Raw genomic sequence first — 17642 nt, 5'->3', positions numbered from 1 at the left:
CTCTCGCTCAAGGACAATTCCACATGTGAACAGTAGAAACTAGGAATTTAACCACTAACTTTTCCTGCAGCTAAGGACTGACACTACTTGAGCTACAGCCGCCCACATATAGAAAATTTTATCCATGCTACCCACATCTTGATAGAGGATATGGTAAACATTAATGTTAATTTGTATTTCATCCAGTATTCAAGCCTATGGGTTAAAATTCTTGGAATTAAACTTCCACATTTAAAATCTTAATCTTAATTATTAATACATGAGCCGAAAGCTCTTTCTTTAACCTGCAGGGGGAAGCCTTGATACATGAGAGTTGTCTTCTCAGTCACACAGCAGTCTAATAAACAGTGTTCTTAAGTCATTTCAATAAGAGTGTTTACGTGACCTACAAAATTTAGAAAAACCAAAGTTTGCTCTCAAGGCAGATTTACATTATATACAACTACCGAGAAACTTGTCTCCAAAGTAGAGGAAAAATAGCATATAAATAAAATTCACCAGTATCAGTAAGTGTCACCATCATCTCTGCTCTGTAAAACTGTGACATGACTGTGCTGTTATTATTCATCTGCACCTTCCAGACATAATGTGTATTTAGAAACCATCAATCACACATCATAACATCACATAACCTCGATTTACCTACTCAGTACATTTCATCACAGCTGGACCATTCTCACATGAGAGATGGACAAAATCGTTGATGACACACAAGCTGGTGCAGGGTCAGACTCTGATTGGACAGGAGAGAAGGAGAGGAAGACTTCTGTGCCACCACCTCATATAGACTGTATTCACTGAGTTATTCATACCTTTTACCAGACTGGACAAAACTTGAAGGTGAGCCAGAGTGCTGTGTTTCCCAGGATTAGGAAGGAATTATAAAGGTGAACAGGTGAGTGTTTCATACAAACTAGTAGTGGCTATTATTTTTCTGGGTGAAAATAGAACCTTTAAGGTACAGTTCTAGTTCGAGCACACAGTAATTTAAGTGCCCCTGACTTTATTGATTCAGTATTGCATTTGCAAAAAGTTGGGGGACTTCCAAGAGACAGATTTGCAAAAAAGAATGGTCTAAATTAAAGCAGCAATGGTCAAGATATACTGAATTTTAATCCCTATGGTTCAAACTCTGCTGGATCCTACACTTTCCAGGGTCTTTCATTAGACCCCCAACAACAACTGTTTTCACTGGCTGAGTCTACTCATACTTGACTTGTAAAGTGACTTTGACAAGTGAAATAAGTGCCCCTTTAAAAAGGCTATTCATCAGAATATTTGGCCAGAATTTCAGTGCTATAAAAAATCTGAAAAAAAAATTAAAAAACAACAATTGGTATAAACAAAATTATGAAAGGACTTTATTGCAAGCTCATGTTAAATTTCATGGTCAACAAACATGAAACAATACATTTGCTCCGAGAGGATAACAGTGTAAGATCAGCTATAAGCCTGTAAGGATCCTTTCAGTAGGGGGCAGCAAAGACTGGTTTAAAAAGATATCAGTCTTAAAATGTAAACAACATGTCTGTAAATACTGTATGCTATTAACTGTTATAGTGACATGATTTGTATTAATAAATATGACTGACGGGTCTATGTCCAATACAAGGCTACTCTCAGTTACACACATCTGTATCATATGCAGCATCTCCGTAGTTTCAGGGCATGTGGCTGGTCTGTTCGTAATTTCATGAAAGTTCAAAGCAATCCTGAGGATCCTGTTATTTAGGGACCACATTCTGACATTCCCTTTCTGCACTTCAGTGCACACGCACAAGCTTCAAGCATGTGCTGAAAGAGAGAGAGAGATTTAAGTACAAGTCATAAGTATTCATTATAAATGTTAATCAGATGTTCTCAGAGCGTTAGCAGGATTTGAAAAAAAGATGATTTGGGCTTGAGGCCCACATATGGTGCAAAGCCTTTCTCCAAAACAAGCCACATGAAACATCCGACATTGCCAGCATGGCCTGCTTTCTATCTGCAAAACAGACCTAACAAATATCGTTATGCTTGCATCTTTAAACTGAACCATCGTATTTACTGCAGGTGTAAACCAGATGAGACGATAGAAATGAAAAAGCAAAAATTGTCCTCTGTGTTGCCAATTCCAACAGTCAACATGTGGTCATATTGTCCCAGACCACTCTTAAGTGTCTATGGCTTCCACGTGAGTGCTCAGCGAGCCAAAGCACACACCTCTCCTGGATGATATCAACAGAGGGGAAAGGCTGGGAAAAGAATTATGGATGGAAGTCAGCATTTTTCTTGCCATCGTCCCTCCTTGTTTGGTAAGGTGCACTTGCAGTTCAGAGGTGCTATGACTGGTGGCCGTATGATAATGCATCTAAAGAGCAGAGGGAGAAAACAGCAGTTGAGCCACTGACATTTATACAGATAAACATTTGGGCAAAAATCGCAGTGTTGTGTTTTGAATTTCCTTGTATGTATAAGCGCGACCATTAGTCAACAAATGGAATTAATCTGGAGCTACTCATTCAGTCCAACAGACACGTTTCAGTTAAAGTGTCTGTTCTGTGCATTCTATTGGGATACAGAAAGAAACACATACCTCAAAACCTGAACAATAAAACCAAAACTATCTGCATGGCTAGATGCTGTACCGCTTTGTGTAAGCTGTTTATCCCCATCCCAGTTTTTCACATTAAGCTAGGGCAACTATTCCTACAAACATCGAACCAACTAAGCCTTAAAATTCACTTCATGACATCAAATGGCTGCATATCCTGTAACCACTCACCTGAATGAAACTGCGCCGTGCAACACAGCCCCTCTCCCCGTGCCGTCCGGTAAATGGGTGACACACACACTCTAGTCGCTGGGGGCAGGTTTGTGAGGCGCGTTGACAGAGAGTTGGGCGGCAGATAGAGGGAGGAGCGCTGGCCATGGACCGATCTTTGCTCTCCCTCCCAGGTGAGCCAGTAGCCCCTCAGACTGCCTACATTGACCTTCCAGTCAACCTGCACTGAGTCACTACCCACCGTGGTCAGCTGGAGGTCTGCCAGGGCTGGAGTCACTGCAAATGGAGAACATGGTCATATATTTTAACATATATATTTCTAGAGGAAAGAGAGCTGAGAAGAGCAGTTTAGAGAAGTGGATATGAATGAAGAGGAGTTAAAAAGTGGAAGCTGAAAGAAACCAGACTCAAGCTCCCCTAACTGCTCAGAACTGTCTTTGGAGTAGTCAAACCCGAATGTAACTGCTAATAATTATCTGAAATTTAAGACCTGCAAAGCATTAGGGTAAGTAGGATTAGGATTAGTGTGCAGTAAATGGATCCTTGATCATCAAGTTCGACTGCATTTTCTTGATGTTGCTCACCTTCCTGAGTGCACACTTTGACAGACATGGCCTTCTCCTTGCCCGATGCGTGCTGGGCGGCAACAGTGACCAAGTAAGTTGTATCTGGTTGAAGGTCTCGGAGGACTGTGGAGTTTTGGGTTCGGTCCACTGTGGCAGTGTGGAGTTTGCCCCCAGGCAAGGCGGAGTACTCAACGTAGTAACTTGTGACTGTCTCTGGCTGAAGAGGACCCCAACTCACCCGAATACTGGTTTCCCCTGACTCAGAGACTGTTACCACAGCTGGGCTCATCACCTCTGGTGTGTGGAGAGACAAAATAACCACCATCAGTATAAAATAAGATTAAATTAAGAAATATTTACTTTGGATTAAACTGAGCTTTAACAACAGCAGTACCATATTATTGGGAATTTTGGGGGAAAAATTCTGACCTGTAAAATGAAACTTTACCTTATAAAATGTCAAATAATTGGGAATAATGCAACAATGTGACATCTTCAAATTGTTAGTAAAACAGTTCAAAACCACAAGATGTTCAATTTACAATAAAATACGACAGATGAAAGCAGCACATTGTGAAATCTGACAAACTAGAATCAGTGAATGTTTGCCTTTTTCCACTACAACCAATGCAATGAAAAAATTTAAAGTAGCAAAGCACACATTTATGGGTTATGACACATTGTGTAAATAGGATGTAATCCAACCTGGCTTTGTTGTGAAGGTGACAGAGAGTGTGTTAAACGACTGTTCATTGGACTCTGGGGTCAGTGTGGCGGTATAGGTAGTGTCAGGCTTCAGGCCTGTTAGCCTGGCGGTGCTGGAGTCTGCAGACTGGATTAGTCTCTGGTACTGACTGCCACCCGTGCTCGGACTGGTCCCAGTTCCACCTCCTCCAGCGCCTCCTGCTCCTCCTGTCGGCAGCGGACCAAAGCGGACCTCGTAGAAGCCCGTCAAACCAGACAGAACGGGTCGCCACTGGAGCGTGGCAGAGTTAGTGGAGATGTCACGGACGTTGATTCGCTCAGCTCGGATAATCTCTGTTGGAGGCAGGATAAAGATGAATGAAGTTAGTGTGTGCACACAGGTCTGTCAAGATTTAGGGACATGTTAGAATTCTCCAAAGACATGGAGAAAGGATGGTGACAGGGAAGAGGGTAAGTCGGAGAGCTAAAAATGCCTTGGCTTCAGACAGCCACCCACATAGACAGCCAGACTTGGGTTTCTGGATGCATTCATAACCCTTGCAACAAGACAACTTGAAATAGCCAACCCAGTGAGGCCCTGCAACAAATTAACAAATACCACAGTGGCACTGATATCTGTGATAGGATCTTTAGGTCCTCAGAAAAGACTGGTGTGTTTCTCCTTGTTGTACACAAGCCTTATTTATACTATGCATCATGTCTTACAGTTACAGTGTATACTGTAGAATTGCTGAGGTGTCCCTTGTGAGTGTTATGGCAGTTACTTAATCTGGCTGAAGAAGAGACCGGCCTCCCCCAGTCTATATAAATATATGTATGTATCATATCTGGCATAGTGTTGAAGGATGCAGAAAGCGAAGTTGAATCATTAATCCATTAATAGATCGTCCTATCTCATTACAGCAACTCTTACACACACGCACAGACACTCTCAGTGTCCTAGCTTCCTATTTAGTCTCGCTGTCTTCAACAGCATGTGTGGAATTAGGGAGAAGCACAGAGACATGTAATACAGCTGTGTATGAGTGGCAGGCAACCAGTGTGATTGTAGCTGCTTGAATGAGGGTGTTTCTACCACTGAAACACATGCTTTTATAGAGACTATGTCTGTGGTTAAAAAGTGGTTCCACTGATTGATTGCACAGAGTAAAGAGGACAGTGTTTCTGCAAAGATAAGTTGCTGTTAAATTGAAATGTAATGTTTCAAAACTTTGAGTTACTTCAATGGAATTCTTCTTGGAGCAATCCGAGAAATGACTGTTGGACATTGGACGACCATGGGCTGCCCTGGAATTATGTTAACCATAACATCATGCAGACTATATCATTTGGAGAGGTGAGCCAAAGTAAATTGGAGTCTGGAGTTTGCCACCTGCATAATTATACACTTTTCTGGCATTTAAGAATAATTTTAACAGTATTTTTGGCCACAACATTAACGTGTCAAAAGTCTAAAGTTGTTGTGACCAGCATACATTTGCCTATTTACACATCCAGCAGACATGAATCAACATAATCATTCATTTGGAATCATGACTCTAGTCACCTGAGTCACCTTAGCTCTGTTATGGCCACCAACACCTGAAAGAAAAATCTTATGGGCTACATTTCATAAATTATTATTTGATAATCATTAACCAGTGGGAACATCAACAATTATTTTGCTGGCACACTCCAAACCTTAAAGGTGCAGTAGACGAATCTGGAAAAAGACAGTTAAGTCTCATTCCCAGATTATCAAATAGCAATGCTTCGGGTTGGCCACCAGACCCAAAGCAACCTGGGAAGGAGACTCAGCAATCAACTGGTTCTGATTGGTTGTTTTCATTCAGACATGGTAGATTCTTTCAAATGCCATTAGGAGCGTGAGGAAGAGCCAGGGGAGTCTCATGTTTTCACAGCTTATCTGTCTCATGAATTACTGCCAGGATATAGTGAGTTATTTTCCTAAAAGACGCTGACTGAACCTTTACATTTCGAGCATCACCAGTTATCCCATGCTATACTCACCAATGATGGCATCCCGCAGGTCCTCGGTGATGATGCTCATGTCATCAATATCCACAAAGTACAGGTGGTTTTCCACAGGCGGGCTCACCACTTGCCTCAACACCAGGTAGTTGCCATGCCCAGTGGAGACCACCAGCACAGCCACGCCTTCCTCCTGCAGCTCAGCCATTGGCCCAATCACATCACCAGGTTTCACACCATCCGTCAACCACACCAGCACTCTTGGGAGCCCCGCCCGGGCCCCGTCCACTGTTCCGGGTCTCAGCACCCGCTCCTTAGCCATTCTCAGTGCCTCCACTGTGTTGGTGTCCCCTCTGAGTGGTTTGGTGTTCCTCAAAGCCCCCTGGAGGCCACTTTGGGTGCTATGCATGTCAAAGCCAAACTCGAGGCGCGGTTGGGTGCCCACCTGCAGAAGTCCCACCCTCACCTGGTCCTCTCCCAGCGAGAAGGGGAGGAGGAGCTCAGAGAGGAAGGTGAGCATGCGGGAGTGCTCGTAGGACGACACGCTCCCTGAGGAATCCAGTAAGAAGAGGACGTCGCCCTCGCAGCAGTTCAGCACTGTGGAGGAAAAATAAAGCAATACATTTCATTAATATTCAAATCAGTGCACGGTGCCTTTTGACACTGATGAGGGATATAAGTGCAGCTCTGATTCCTTTTTACTCCCATAACTTTTTCCTCAGGTCCCCTCTCATGGTTCACTGGCACACAAACACACACACACACACACACACACACACACACACACACACACACACTTGGAATCTCCCTCCCTTTCTCCATCCGCCCTCGTGGAACAACACAGTCACACAGCTTTTATAGGGGATAGTGTCAACATGAAAGCAGCAAAGAGAGTCAGAAGCAAGTAAGAAACAAGTAATTACAGTGAAGATAAGATGGAAAACAAAACAAACAGTGGAACTACAAAACTTCAGAAGTGGACGATGGATGAAAGCCATTCAAGTACTGAGCCAGAGAGCGGACCCCCTGACAGCCCCAATTTTGCATATTTCAAAACAGAAGCGAGGTTACAAGTGAATGCCAAGAGTGAAGGATAGGAGGAGGGAGAACAGTAGCTGCTGGGCATTAGTGGTAAAGGGAGAGGGAGTGGAGAGAAGAGGTGGGACAAGGGGAAATAAAAGGCGTTAAAAGGAGTGAGGCTGGGGGGGGGGGGGGGGCTGTACTGGCAGTTCCAAGTGAGAGCCGAAGAGGAATGTTGGATGTCCATATACAGAGCGGCGAGAGAGAAAGAAGAGAAGCAGCAGTAGTAGAGACAGAATCTAAAAGCAATATTTAGTCGTAGATCATCAGCCTGTGCAGTCATCCAAGAAAAAAACACCCACTGTTGCAATCTCAGAGCGAGGGTCAAAGAAAAAAGAAAAATAAACGAGTGAGAGACAGATACGGTGAGAGACCTTAGATCCCCTCTAGACTACTCTGACTTCACAATACCGCAATTACAGCCACCATGACACCTGTGGAAACTCTTGGTTTCTTCAAATGCCTCTTTTTTGGAAAGATATTTGAATGTTTAACACACTAGATGAGGTGTTGATAAGACTCAGAGGTGTTGAAAGCTGGGAAGGCAGCGAGGCATGTATACGCACACACACACACACACACACAAACCAAACACAAACACACGCAGACGTGCACGCTCGCTGCCGTTCTCTCCAACAGCCTGAAGAATTCCTTACATCTGTCTTGTTGTTTGGACTTTGGGCTCCACATCACGGCCCCCCCACATCTACCTTTGCGCAGGTATGTCTTTATCTAAAAACCATATGTTGATGTCTGGACTTCACTGTTTGTCTAGAGAGAAGCCGTGATTAAATACTGCCTGCCATTATCGTACGCACAATAAATCGGATTTATAGGTGGACTATTACCACTTGAGTGATGTGCTGGTGGAAAAAATGAAGCATGAAACCTTAAGTGGCCCCAGTAAAACACTGCAGGAGCAGAACAGGTCTGCAACCTGCTGAACACATGGGTATGAGTCTCACATTTGCACATGCACAATCAAGCCCGAATAATGCAGTTTTTGTGGGCATGACTATGAAGAGCACACAAAAAATTGATGGTGTGCTGCAGGCGATAAGAGGAATTTGAATTCTTTTCTCTTGAATGTCATTCTTAATCCTTAATTAGATTTTAATGACTCATAATTACCCATAACTTGGGCTGCTTCTCTTTCCGTGGATAAGCTGTTTGTCATTATACAAGGATGACAGTAATAACAGCACTTATAAAAAGCTCAATTGCTGTAAGCTGTGTGGGCTCAGTCTCATCGGGTCAAGTGACAGCATCTCACTTGCTCCTATGTTAACACAGTCACAAAGACCCGCTCTCACTGACAGACTGGGTGGTGTCGCCACCACCAAGTTTGGCCTCTCAGACACTTCATGGTCATGAGCTTCACCACAGGACATAAAGGCACTGCTGTGATAACGGCTGATAACATTTGTTTTGATGTGTTTGTGAGTCATTCTCTTTATCTGGAATCACTGATCACAGCTGATAACAATTAAAGAACTTATGAAAAACAGCTTCTAAACTAAACAGGGAGTGTCTCAGTGTTATATCAGTGCATGATTTTATTGAATATTGTAAACTGTAGATCAGATCTGTAGATCGCACTTCTCTTTTCTTAGAGGATTATTACTTAAGTTAAAATAATAACTAAAATGAAACTTTTCCTCAGCTGATCTAGAGACCGCTTTGTCCTTCCCTTGGAAACCACTGGAATGCCAGAGATGTCATCCACAGACAATAATCTGGGAAATCAACCCCTTTTTAGGGTGTTCTGCGGGGAGCACCTGAAGCCCTCCTCGGGATGCCTGGGTGGTCCCTGCATGCTCCCCCCACCCCTCCAGATTTGGGAACCACTGCCCCAGGCTGTGGGATTTCATCAACTCACAATTCAATACTTGGAGTCATGCCATTTCACTGCGAACACTGGTGTAATACCAACTCCACCCTGAGCACGCACAGTGCCTCCACCTTCTGTCAGCATCAGTTTCTAAAGTCACTGCATCTCATATTATGTGCCACCAATTTAAACTCACTTTATGATAGCTGGGAACAAGGTTATATAAAGACTGAGGAGATGTTTGCTCATTGTGGGAAGTTCTTAGATCAGCAGCAATACGATGTTAAAGTGTAAATACAGATATTAAATTATTTTTATTTTACAACCAGCTTTTTGCTTTCAATCATTGCCTCCAAACCGATTTCTGACACGTGTTGTCTTATAATGGATATGGATTCCACTGGATTAATGGTGTCCATATTCAGCTGCGGGAGCTTACCTCCTTCAGGTGCGGGGTTCTGTGCAGGCAACGGCCGCAGGAGCACACACAACAGCAACCATGCCAAACACATGTGGCTCTCCATCACCATGGTCGTGAGTTATTTCCTCCAAAGCAATTGATAAGACAAATGTTATGGGTTCTGCAGTCAACCATATATCCACCACAGCCCGGAGGAGCGCACTCCCAGTCAGTAAATCATAGTCAGGAGTATAATTTATATGAGTCACATCCAGCCCGGCTTTTTATATTGCTTCTTCTCTTTCTTCTTCGTTGAACATGATCGGCCAGTCAGTCCCTGGAGAAGCTGGGATTTAAACTTCAGATAAACTCAAAACTTCAGCCCGTGTGCGCAAAGTCTGGACGCTCCTCGTCAATGCGTCTCCCTGGCGCTCAGGACACGAATATCAAGCAGGCGAGAGGTAAATATGAGATTTCCGGGCAAGACTTTCAAAATAAAAAGTTCATTAAAAGTGAAATCTCGATGTGAGCTGCCAAAATACACCCGTGGACTTTGTCTTAAAGGGACTAAGATTACATAGTTTATTTATTGTTTATCAAAAGATGTTTGGTTAACTCATGGCTCTAGTAAGAGATGGAATAAAACATTTATTAAGGTGGAGGCAATTTGAACTGCTTTATATAGTGTTTGGTAGTTTAAAAATGCATTATCATTGTTATTCTGTATATTATGTTCAAATATATTCCTAAATACACATTTTAAAATACTAAATGTGCTCAGTTTCTACTTATATTAGTTATACTCACTACAATGTACTGTGTATCCTTGAGGCTTAATAAATGTGTTGACTGCTTTTCCTTCCGTATAAAACAAGCTTTTGCCAGTTTCCCAAGCTGATTTTTTTTTTTTTTCCCAGACCTGCATTATTTACATCCCTGTTTAGGCTACTTGCTAATGATCTTCATCCTGGCTTTCGCTGCTGCATTGCTACATTTTCTTGCCACTGCTGCCACCTTTAGATCAGTGGAGTGATTTGAAATTATTGACTAGAATGCATATCACCTGTTTTGATTGTGCATGTGCATCCTTAAGTACATGCAAAAACAAACAAGAGAGCGACCCACTGATAAAAATATTGCTCCGTTGTGCTCCTATGGTTAAATAAAACACCACGGGGCACCTGTAATCTGCAAAGGAACTCCAGCTATCAGATAAATTTGATGAAGTAAGAAGTACATAAGTAACAAGTAACAATTAACAAGTAACATAAAACAAAAACAACAAAAGTATATGTACCACAAATTAAGCAATTGTAATTGAGTAAATGTTACCTACTGACTACCACTGTGTTCAGAGTGAACCACCACCACTGACATAGCTGACAAAAATACGTTTTATTTTGAAGGTACAGGGGCTTTAACTTCCCTCTAACGCTCCAGTCTGATTGACACCTCTGGCTGTCTTGTGTACCTCACTCCTCCCTTCTGCCCTGGTCCCCCCAGTAACTCAGAATAGTAAATAGGGCTATGTTCGCCATCCAGGCTTCAACACCTTGGACCTGAGCCACAATTAGATTTAAAGCTTTACGTAACGTTATTACATAGATATAATATATATAAAACAATTATAAAAGGGGAACCCACTAAAAACTCACTTTACCTTTCTGCTGGCAAGTCTTTGAAATGAGTCACATACAACATAAGGAAGGAATAGCTAATGCAAGGTCTGTTTATTTATGATTTAAAGAGAAATAAGAGCATAAATTAATACATTTGTAAAAATACATCATATCTTTGCTGAAATACCTACAAGCCCTCTTGATATGTTTTGCGCAGGTTTACAAAAGATGAGTTTGTCTTCAGACAAGTCATTTTCACCTTTCGATTGAACTTATTTAGTAATATTGGTCATGGTGAAGACAACCAAGAATTTCAGCTATCCAACAGATTAAGGAACCTCTGGTTCACCAAGAGGGACCACAAATACTTGAAGCATTCAAACCGCTGGGAGTGCATCATTGAAATTATACAGTACACAGTCCTAGAGTGGAAAAAGGTCAACAGCTTTGCGTGTAGGCTATTTTCTGAGGTCAACCAAAATAACACAAGATTTACATGTAGAAAGTGACGTGAGTGGACAGTTTAACGCAGGCTACATGGAGTCACACAGAACCTGCTGCATGATACAGCCTGAACAGTATTGATACTGTGTGTGCGTGTGTGCATATGCGTGCGTGTGTGTCTATAAATGTGCTTGCGTGTGAGACAAACAAAAAAGAAGCAAAGGGGGTAGGAGGGAATGAATAGATGTGAGAGGATGCAGGAATTCAAAGGTCTGGATTCCGCTGTGGCGCATCGTGTCCAAGTACTTCCATTGTTCCAGTGAGACATTGCTAATAAACACACCCTTCCCAATACACACACCTAGTAACTAAACACTATCAGTGCAGTGCAGTCAGTGATTGTGTAGCATTGTGATAGCTCCATCTGACCTTTCATTTGCAATCATATACATTGAATACTATGTAATAAGAGCACCAAATATTAGACAAAGCACAAGCACTTGTTTATGCTTGTGGCTCATGAGTCACCCTTTGTTCATTTTTATACACAATTACAATAACTGCTTTGGCAGTCATGACAATTAAAGTCTTTGTTCCGAGTCTGAAAAAGATTTGTCTTATGCTGTGTTGCTAAAATTGACCTCAGAAAATGTCTGAGAAGTCAATTTCCCTGCTGCATCATGATCCATTTCCACCCTACTGCTACTGCACAACAGACATGCAACATTAATTTCTCTGTGGTTTTTGTGCACCTCCCATCCAGGGCTGAACATGTTCTCACATGCATATTTACGGCCCCCGAAGCTCATGGTCAGCAACAGTGTGTTGTTTAGATATTACTACAGATGGGAGTTCTCTTCCTGTGCTTTTTTAAAGTCTAGTCAGTGAGCTGTAAATCAGTTAAATATACACAGTATCCCCCCCACCTGGAACAGCTTGGCACTGCTGTGTGTGTAAAAGCAGTAAAGCTGAACATGCATGTGCACAGAGCATGTATACTCTCTGCAAGAGCGTGTGCCTTCAAATGAACACATTTATGTACGTATTTCATCATGCCATGTATTGCATAAGTGGTGCAATGACAGATTACATGCAGCTGACTGGCCTGTGTCAAGCATACGAACTGCGGCTCAAGTTTGACATTGCGCTGAAATCCACAGACATTGCCAGCTGTTTCCATCGAACACAGTTTCATGTCAGCACACTGTCTCCACTGCCTCAATCAGTATGTCAGATTACGCAACCTGAACGACAATCTGTTTGTGCTCATTTTCACATACCATCGGATGACAACTAAAAGTCCTTTAAGAGGGAAAAAGTGCAACAGCACAGTAAACTTGACCTTTTACCTCTTGAAAAGGCAGCATCAGATGGAGTAGAAGGGACGGGGGGAGAGGCGAAAACAGTCAGATGTCATCAAGGCAATGGAAGGGTTTACGACATTTTGTTCATCACAACATTGAGGGCGTGATAACATGGAAATAGAGAAAAACAGCCGAGCCTTTGGGAGAGAGTCGAGCCTGAAACACCCTTACAGCCTCTTACAGTCTCTTGTAACTTTGGCCCATAATAGCAGCCTAGTTGTAATTACCCATTAAAATTTTGGCTGCAGAGGATTTGGCAACTTACTGGAATGCCACTGTCGGTGGTTCAGTGAATTCCACAAATCTATATTTGCCAGCGTTTTCTTCCTTTCTGCCAGTCCATGGTATTCACGGTTTGGTTTATGGCAAACCATAAACCAAAGCAGGAGAGGAGAGCAGAAAAGCTTCTTCTCTCAGTAAAAGAAGGGTCATCATGAAGATATAAAAGATGAAGAAGGAAAGGAACACTGAGGAGAGAGATTAGGGATACAGGTATGAGAGTGATGAAATAAGGGGATAAATCCAAGGGATGCTGGCTTAGAGTGAAACAGACACAATATTAAGGTGGATTTACGTTTGGGCGTCTCAGGCAAGCAGCTGAAACACAGAGCCAAGCATAAATAAAATCCATTAAACTAAAAATACAGACAGGGAAGTCGGAGGGACTTCCCATCACTGGGATGTGCAGAAGACCAGAGCTGAGCCAAGTGCCCACCGCCTTCCTGAGCAACACTGACACCTCCGGTCCTGCGTCAGTGGTATTTTCCTGCCTCTTCTGAGCAGCATCCTGTGTATGTCCACAGTGGGTCTTGTCTTTTAAGCAGCGTCCATAAGGGCATTTCCTAAGCTTCTAACTTTAAGAATATTTTGTTTTGCATCCAAAAACCTGGCTGACTGTTGTTATCTCCCTGTGTTCCAAAACTCAAGACCTAATTACACCCAGGGAAAGGCTCTATCTTTGCTTTTCCTAAACAAGTATGACAAGTTACATTAAACACAAGCACCCGTCCAATTTGAGGGCAGGACCACATATTCACCGGATAAATCAAAGTGTATATCTAAGTTTGGACAGAAGCACCCGTGTCTGTTCACTGTCTAGGAGAAAAAGTGGGTATACAGCTAGATCTATCTCGCTAGTTAGAACATCTGTTTTGCAATAATCGACAGTCAGTGAGGCTCCACACTGGTGAGGCCAACACCCACTGCAAGTTTCCACAGTAAAATGTCACAGGCTGCCTCTGGTTCTGCCAAGTTGGGACGATGGAGGTTCTCTCTATAGTTGGCTTGGCTTCACATGAGGGGTCTGCTCGGACAATAGTCTCATTGTGTCAAGGATTGGCAGAGCGACTTCATTTATAGATGCTGGATAAATGTACTCATCTTTTTGGCTCAGTATGAACACACACTGATTGTGGCAAGTTGGATATTTGATTACAGCCCTAACCACCTGAGGTAAATAGTCCTGTGATTTATGAAGAAGCTCGCTGAAAGAGCATTTTATGGGTGATTTTTAACAGCACAGTAGGGTCTAACTCCAGCAGCATGTGAGAAACTTTACCCGTAATGAGCTCTCTGGAAAGGCTGTGCTGGTTGCTTCCAGAATGTCTAAATGGAGTAACTGAGAACCAAGAATTCTGCTTTGTTGACTAAAGTTCAGCAATATAAAAAGGAAATTCCATTCACAGTCTCAGTGTGCCCCCAAGTGCTCTCTTGTACTGTATGAAATGAAGGCCTTCCATCCAAAGGCACAAAGTGCTCAAAGAACCTCTAATGCTCGCTATAAATCGAGAAATACTAAAGTCCCACTTATTCACAAACCACATGAGAAAGGTCAGTGGCGGTGACTCATCGATGTCAGAGTTCTCCAAATGCAGCCTGTGGGAAGGAGGACGGTAGGCTCCAGTTGGCTGCGTGTAACAGGCGTTTCTCACACAGACAACCAAAATCCAGAGTGAGAGAAGTGTGTTTGTCTGTATTCGCAACACAAGGACTCTAAGAAATCCTTTCCTCTCTTTCCTGTCCCATGCTCTCTAGCCACATTTCTCTCATCCTTTATTTTCTTTGCATTCTTTCTCTAATCATCCCTCTGGTGAAATTTTTTCAATACAGCAGGCCAATCAGTGTCCTTCCTTTTTTTTCACCATCTCCCTTTCAGCTGGTTCTCCAAAGTGTTTTGGCCACAGCGGATAGCAGCTGGATTCTCCATTCTCTCCTCCCTTTGTGATTCCTCTCCTTGTTGCTCCTCACCACGCACACTCCCTCTTCAGCAGTCCCAGCTGCTTTCCACCCTTAGTAACACTCCTGTATACTGTACAAACACACAGACACAAGCACGCACACATGTCCTCACATGTACACTGACAGAGGCGCACACGCGCATGCATGCATATGCAGCATAAATGCACACATGGCCTGATGTGCGCTCACACAAAAGGTAGCTGAAGTCACTATTGTGGTATGTCTGAAGGTTTAAAAAAGCAGGGATGTGTTGTAATTACAAGTGCATCTGTTAGGGCAGGTTGAGTTGGGGGAGGACCTGGCAACCTATCAAAGCTATCAGTGAGGCAAGCCACTCTTGTCTTGTATCAGCTCGCAGTAAAGGAGAGTACAAATAACAAGAGAATATACACAAAGGCTCAAACATTGTTCAAAAGCCACAATCTGCCCACCTGGTCAAATCTGAGTCCTGATGTATGTGCTGCAGTCATATCAGGCCAGGAATAACACACAGTCTGCGGTGCAAACTTTTACTCAAACACCTGACCAGGTGTGGCGAACATCCCACCATCCATTAATGACAGACAGATGACAACCCTGCTGTCCGGCCCAGCCTGCCTGTTAACACGATCACCTGTCATCCACATCCGCTGCCTCCCCACTTAAGTCTGTGCCTTTCACTTCCAGGCACGTTCTGCACATGCTCAAAGTTTCAGCCTCTCTCTTTATCTGTTTCCCACTTCCTGCTCTTTCTTTTTACAGTATGCACACACAACACGCCCTCCTAAGTGCCCCACAGGTCATTCAGTCCAGTCTGTCTTGGTTTCACTCAGCTCCCCTCCTGTTGAGTGTCAAGGTGACAGAAAGGAGAAGAAACCTGACATTGTCTGTTAGTGATATGGTATGGGGGAGACTGGGGGGTGTTTTGTTTGAACTTGTCTGGCGTGAGCTCTGGCTGTCTGCCTGTCTGCTTTTCAATGAGTAATCCATTGTAAGACTGAGCACACACACACACAAACACAGGTAGATTGTGTGACATAGCTCAAGTACGAGAGGGAAGAGGAGTTTTAGCCTGAGGGAGATCACTGGATGATGTGTGAGACGTGGAGGCTGCTGGCTAGGTTAAAGAGTTTGCCTTATTCCTGTGGAAAAATATCCGTGGTTTAAAACAATATCAATAAAAAGAAAAAAGAAAGAAAAGCAATTTTAGAAGCTGGAAGAAGTGAATGTTTGATATTTTTTCATGAAAAATCACTAGAATTATTAATTTATTTTTACAATAGTTCCAGATAATTATAATTCAACTACTTAATTAATATATGAATTTCTGCCGCTCTAAACACAAGTTTGCAATATTTTGTCATGTAAAACACAGCTGAAGTATTTGATATTGACCCAGATATATGGACTGGATATTCACTTCTTATTCATGCAACGTCATGTGTCAGCAGTGCACTGGTAGTGTTTTTCTAAATTACAGCTCGGGTCAAGAAATGTAACAGGCACCTCCCTTATGGTTACAGCTATAAACCAGCACAAAAATGACAAAGGAAAAAGTAACATTTGCATTGTGGAACATAAAACAGACTCTGGCTCTGCATCCCTCGCTGGTAGCTGAGGATGCAAACGCTCTACTGACATTTCCATTGCTGCTATTACATCGGCTAAGTAATCTGGAGCTCTGATGTTTATCTTGGAGGATTATGGCAGTTGCAGACTAGACAATGTTCTGCCATCATTTCATGTGTATACTCGCACCAGAAGGGTAATCTCCTGCCCGATCATCCCCGCTGCATAAACTATTCTGTTTTCTTTTTTAAAACGTTTTTAACAACACCCTGACAGCAACATTCCAACAGGTACTTAAGCATCATCAATCCTGCAGAACCACACAATGGTCAGAGGATACCATCACGCAGCTCCAAGGCTCCCTGCCATGACTGCATTTTGCTCTCATTTTAGGCAGTTGTATTGCTTTAGACTGCAAAATTTTAATTTCTGTTCAGTCCTGTTAAGTCAATTCTTATGTTGCCATGCAAAAGATGCAAAAGAATAATCTCAGTCTCTTCTACATAGTGAGACATGCAACTTATTAACTAAACACTGCTATCAGGTCAGTGCTGATATCAGCAGACATCCAACTTCAACTGGAAGAATAGGGGATCGGTATGTCCCCAGTCATAATACATTTCAAGACATTTTGAACATTACTGTTATTTCGGAGCTTTAGGCAACGCACCGGTAAGCAGATATAAAAGCACTTTTTAACAGGGACGTTGGGCTCAGGTGTACAAATAGCCTGAATTTTATGCAAGGTACAACAGCAGTTCACTTCATTTTATCTTTTCTATCACTGTCTTTCAACACTCAAGGTTTTCAGAGTTTGGCTTTTATTTCCCCATGATTACAAGTCCAGGCAAGGCTAAAGAAGTCTAAAAAGCGGACTCATATTGGTCCTATTCAACAGCTCTCCTCTCACAGTGCCTCTATCTGTGCGTCATCAGCAGTTAGTTGTGTATGTTATACTTGTGGCGTTTAATGTAGAAATCATTATTCATACTATGCAAGAACGAGATTCCAAATAAAGACACGCTATTGTTTACCATTTGCAATCAAGCTGTGGCTTTGCTACTTATAAAGGCTTGTTTATGAGACACTCGAGACTGTCCAGTAGGCTGTAT

General features: G+C 42.7%; 1 protein-coding gene across 1 annotated transcript; it reads right to left on the bottom strand.

Annotated features, from left to right (window-relative positions):
* Window positions 1-1341: 1341 nt before the first annotated feature.
* Window positions 1342-9756, bottom strand: vwa1 (von Willebrand factor A domain containing 1). The gene is made up of 6 exons (XM_076740108.1): window positions 9357-9756; window positions 6046-6603; window positions 4036-4368; window positions 3349-3624; window positions 2765-3040; window positions 1342-2350 (listed from the first exon to the last, which is right to left on the bottom strand). Exons 1-6 carry the CDS (start codon window positions 9445-9447, stop codon window positions 2322-2324), a joined length of 1563 nt encoding a protein of 520 aa, XP_076596223.1. The 5' UTR covers window positions 9448-9756; the 3' UTR covers window positions 1342-2321.
* Between the last annotated feature and the right edge of the window lie 7886 nt (window positions 9757-17642).

The sequence above is a fragment of the Chaetodon auriga genome, chromosome 10 (assembly GCF_051107435.1).
Source record: "Chaetodon auriga isolate fChaAug3 chromosome 10, fChaAug3.hap1, whole genome shotgun sequence".
Taxonomy (NCBI): Eukaryota; Metazoa; Chordata; class Actinopteri; order Chaetodontiformes; family Chaetodontidae; genus Chaetodon; species Chaetodon auriga.
This window is presented reverse-complemented; position numbering and strand designations above follow the sequence as displayed.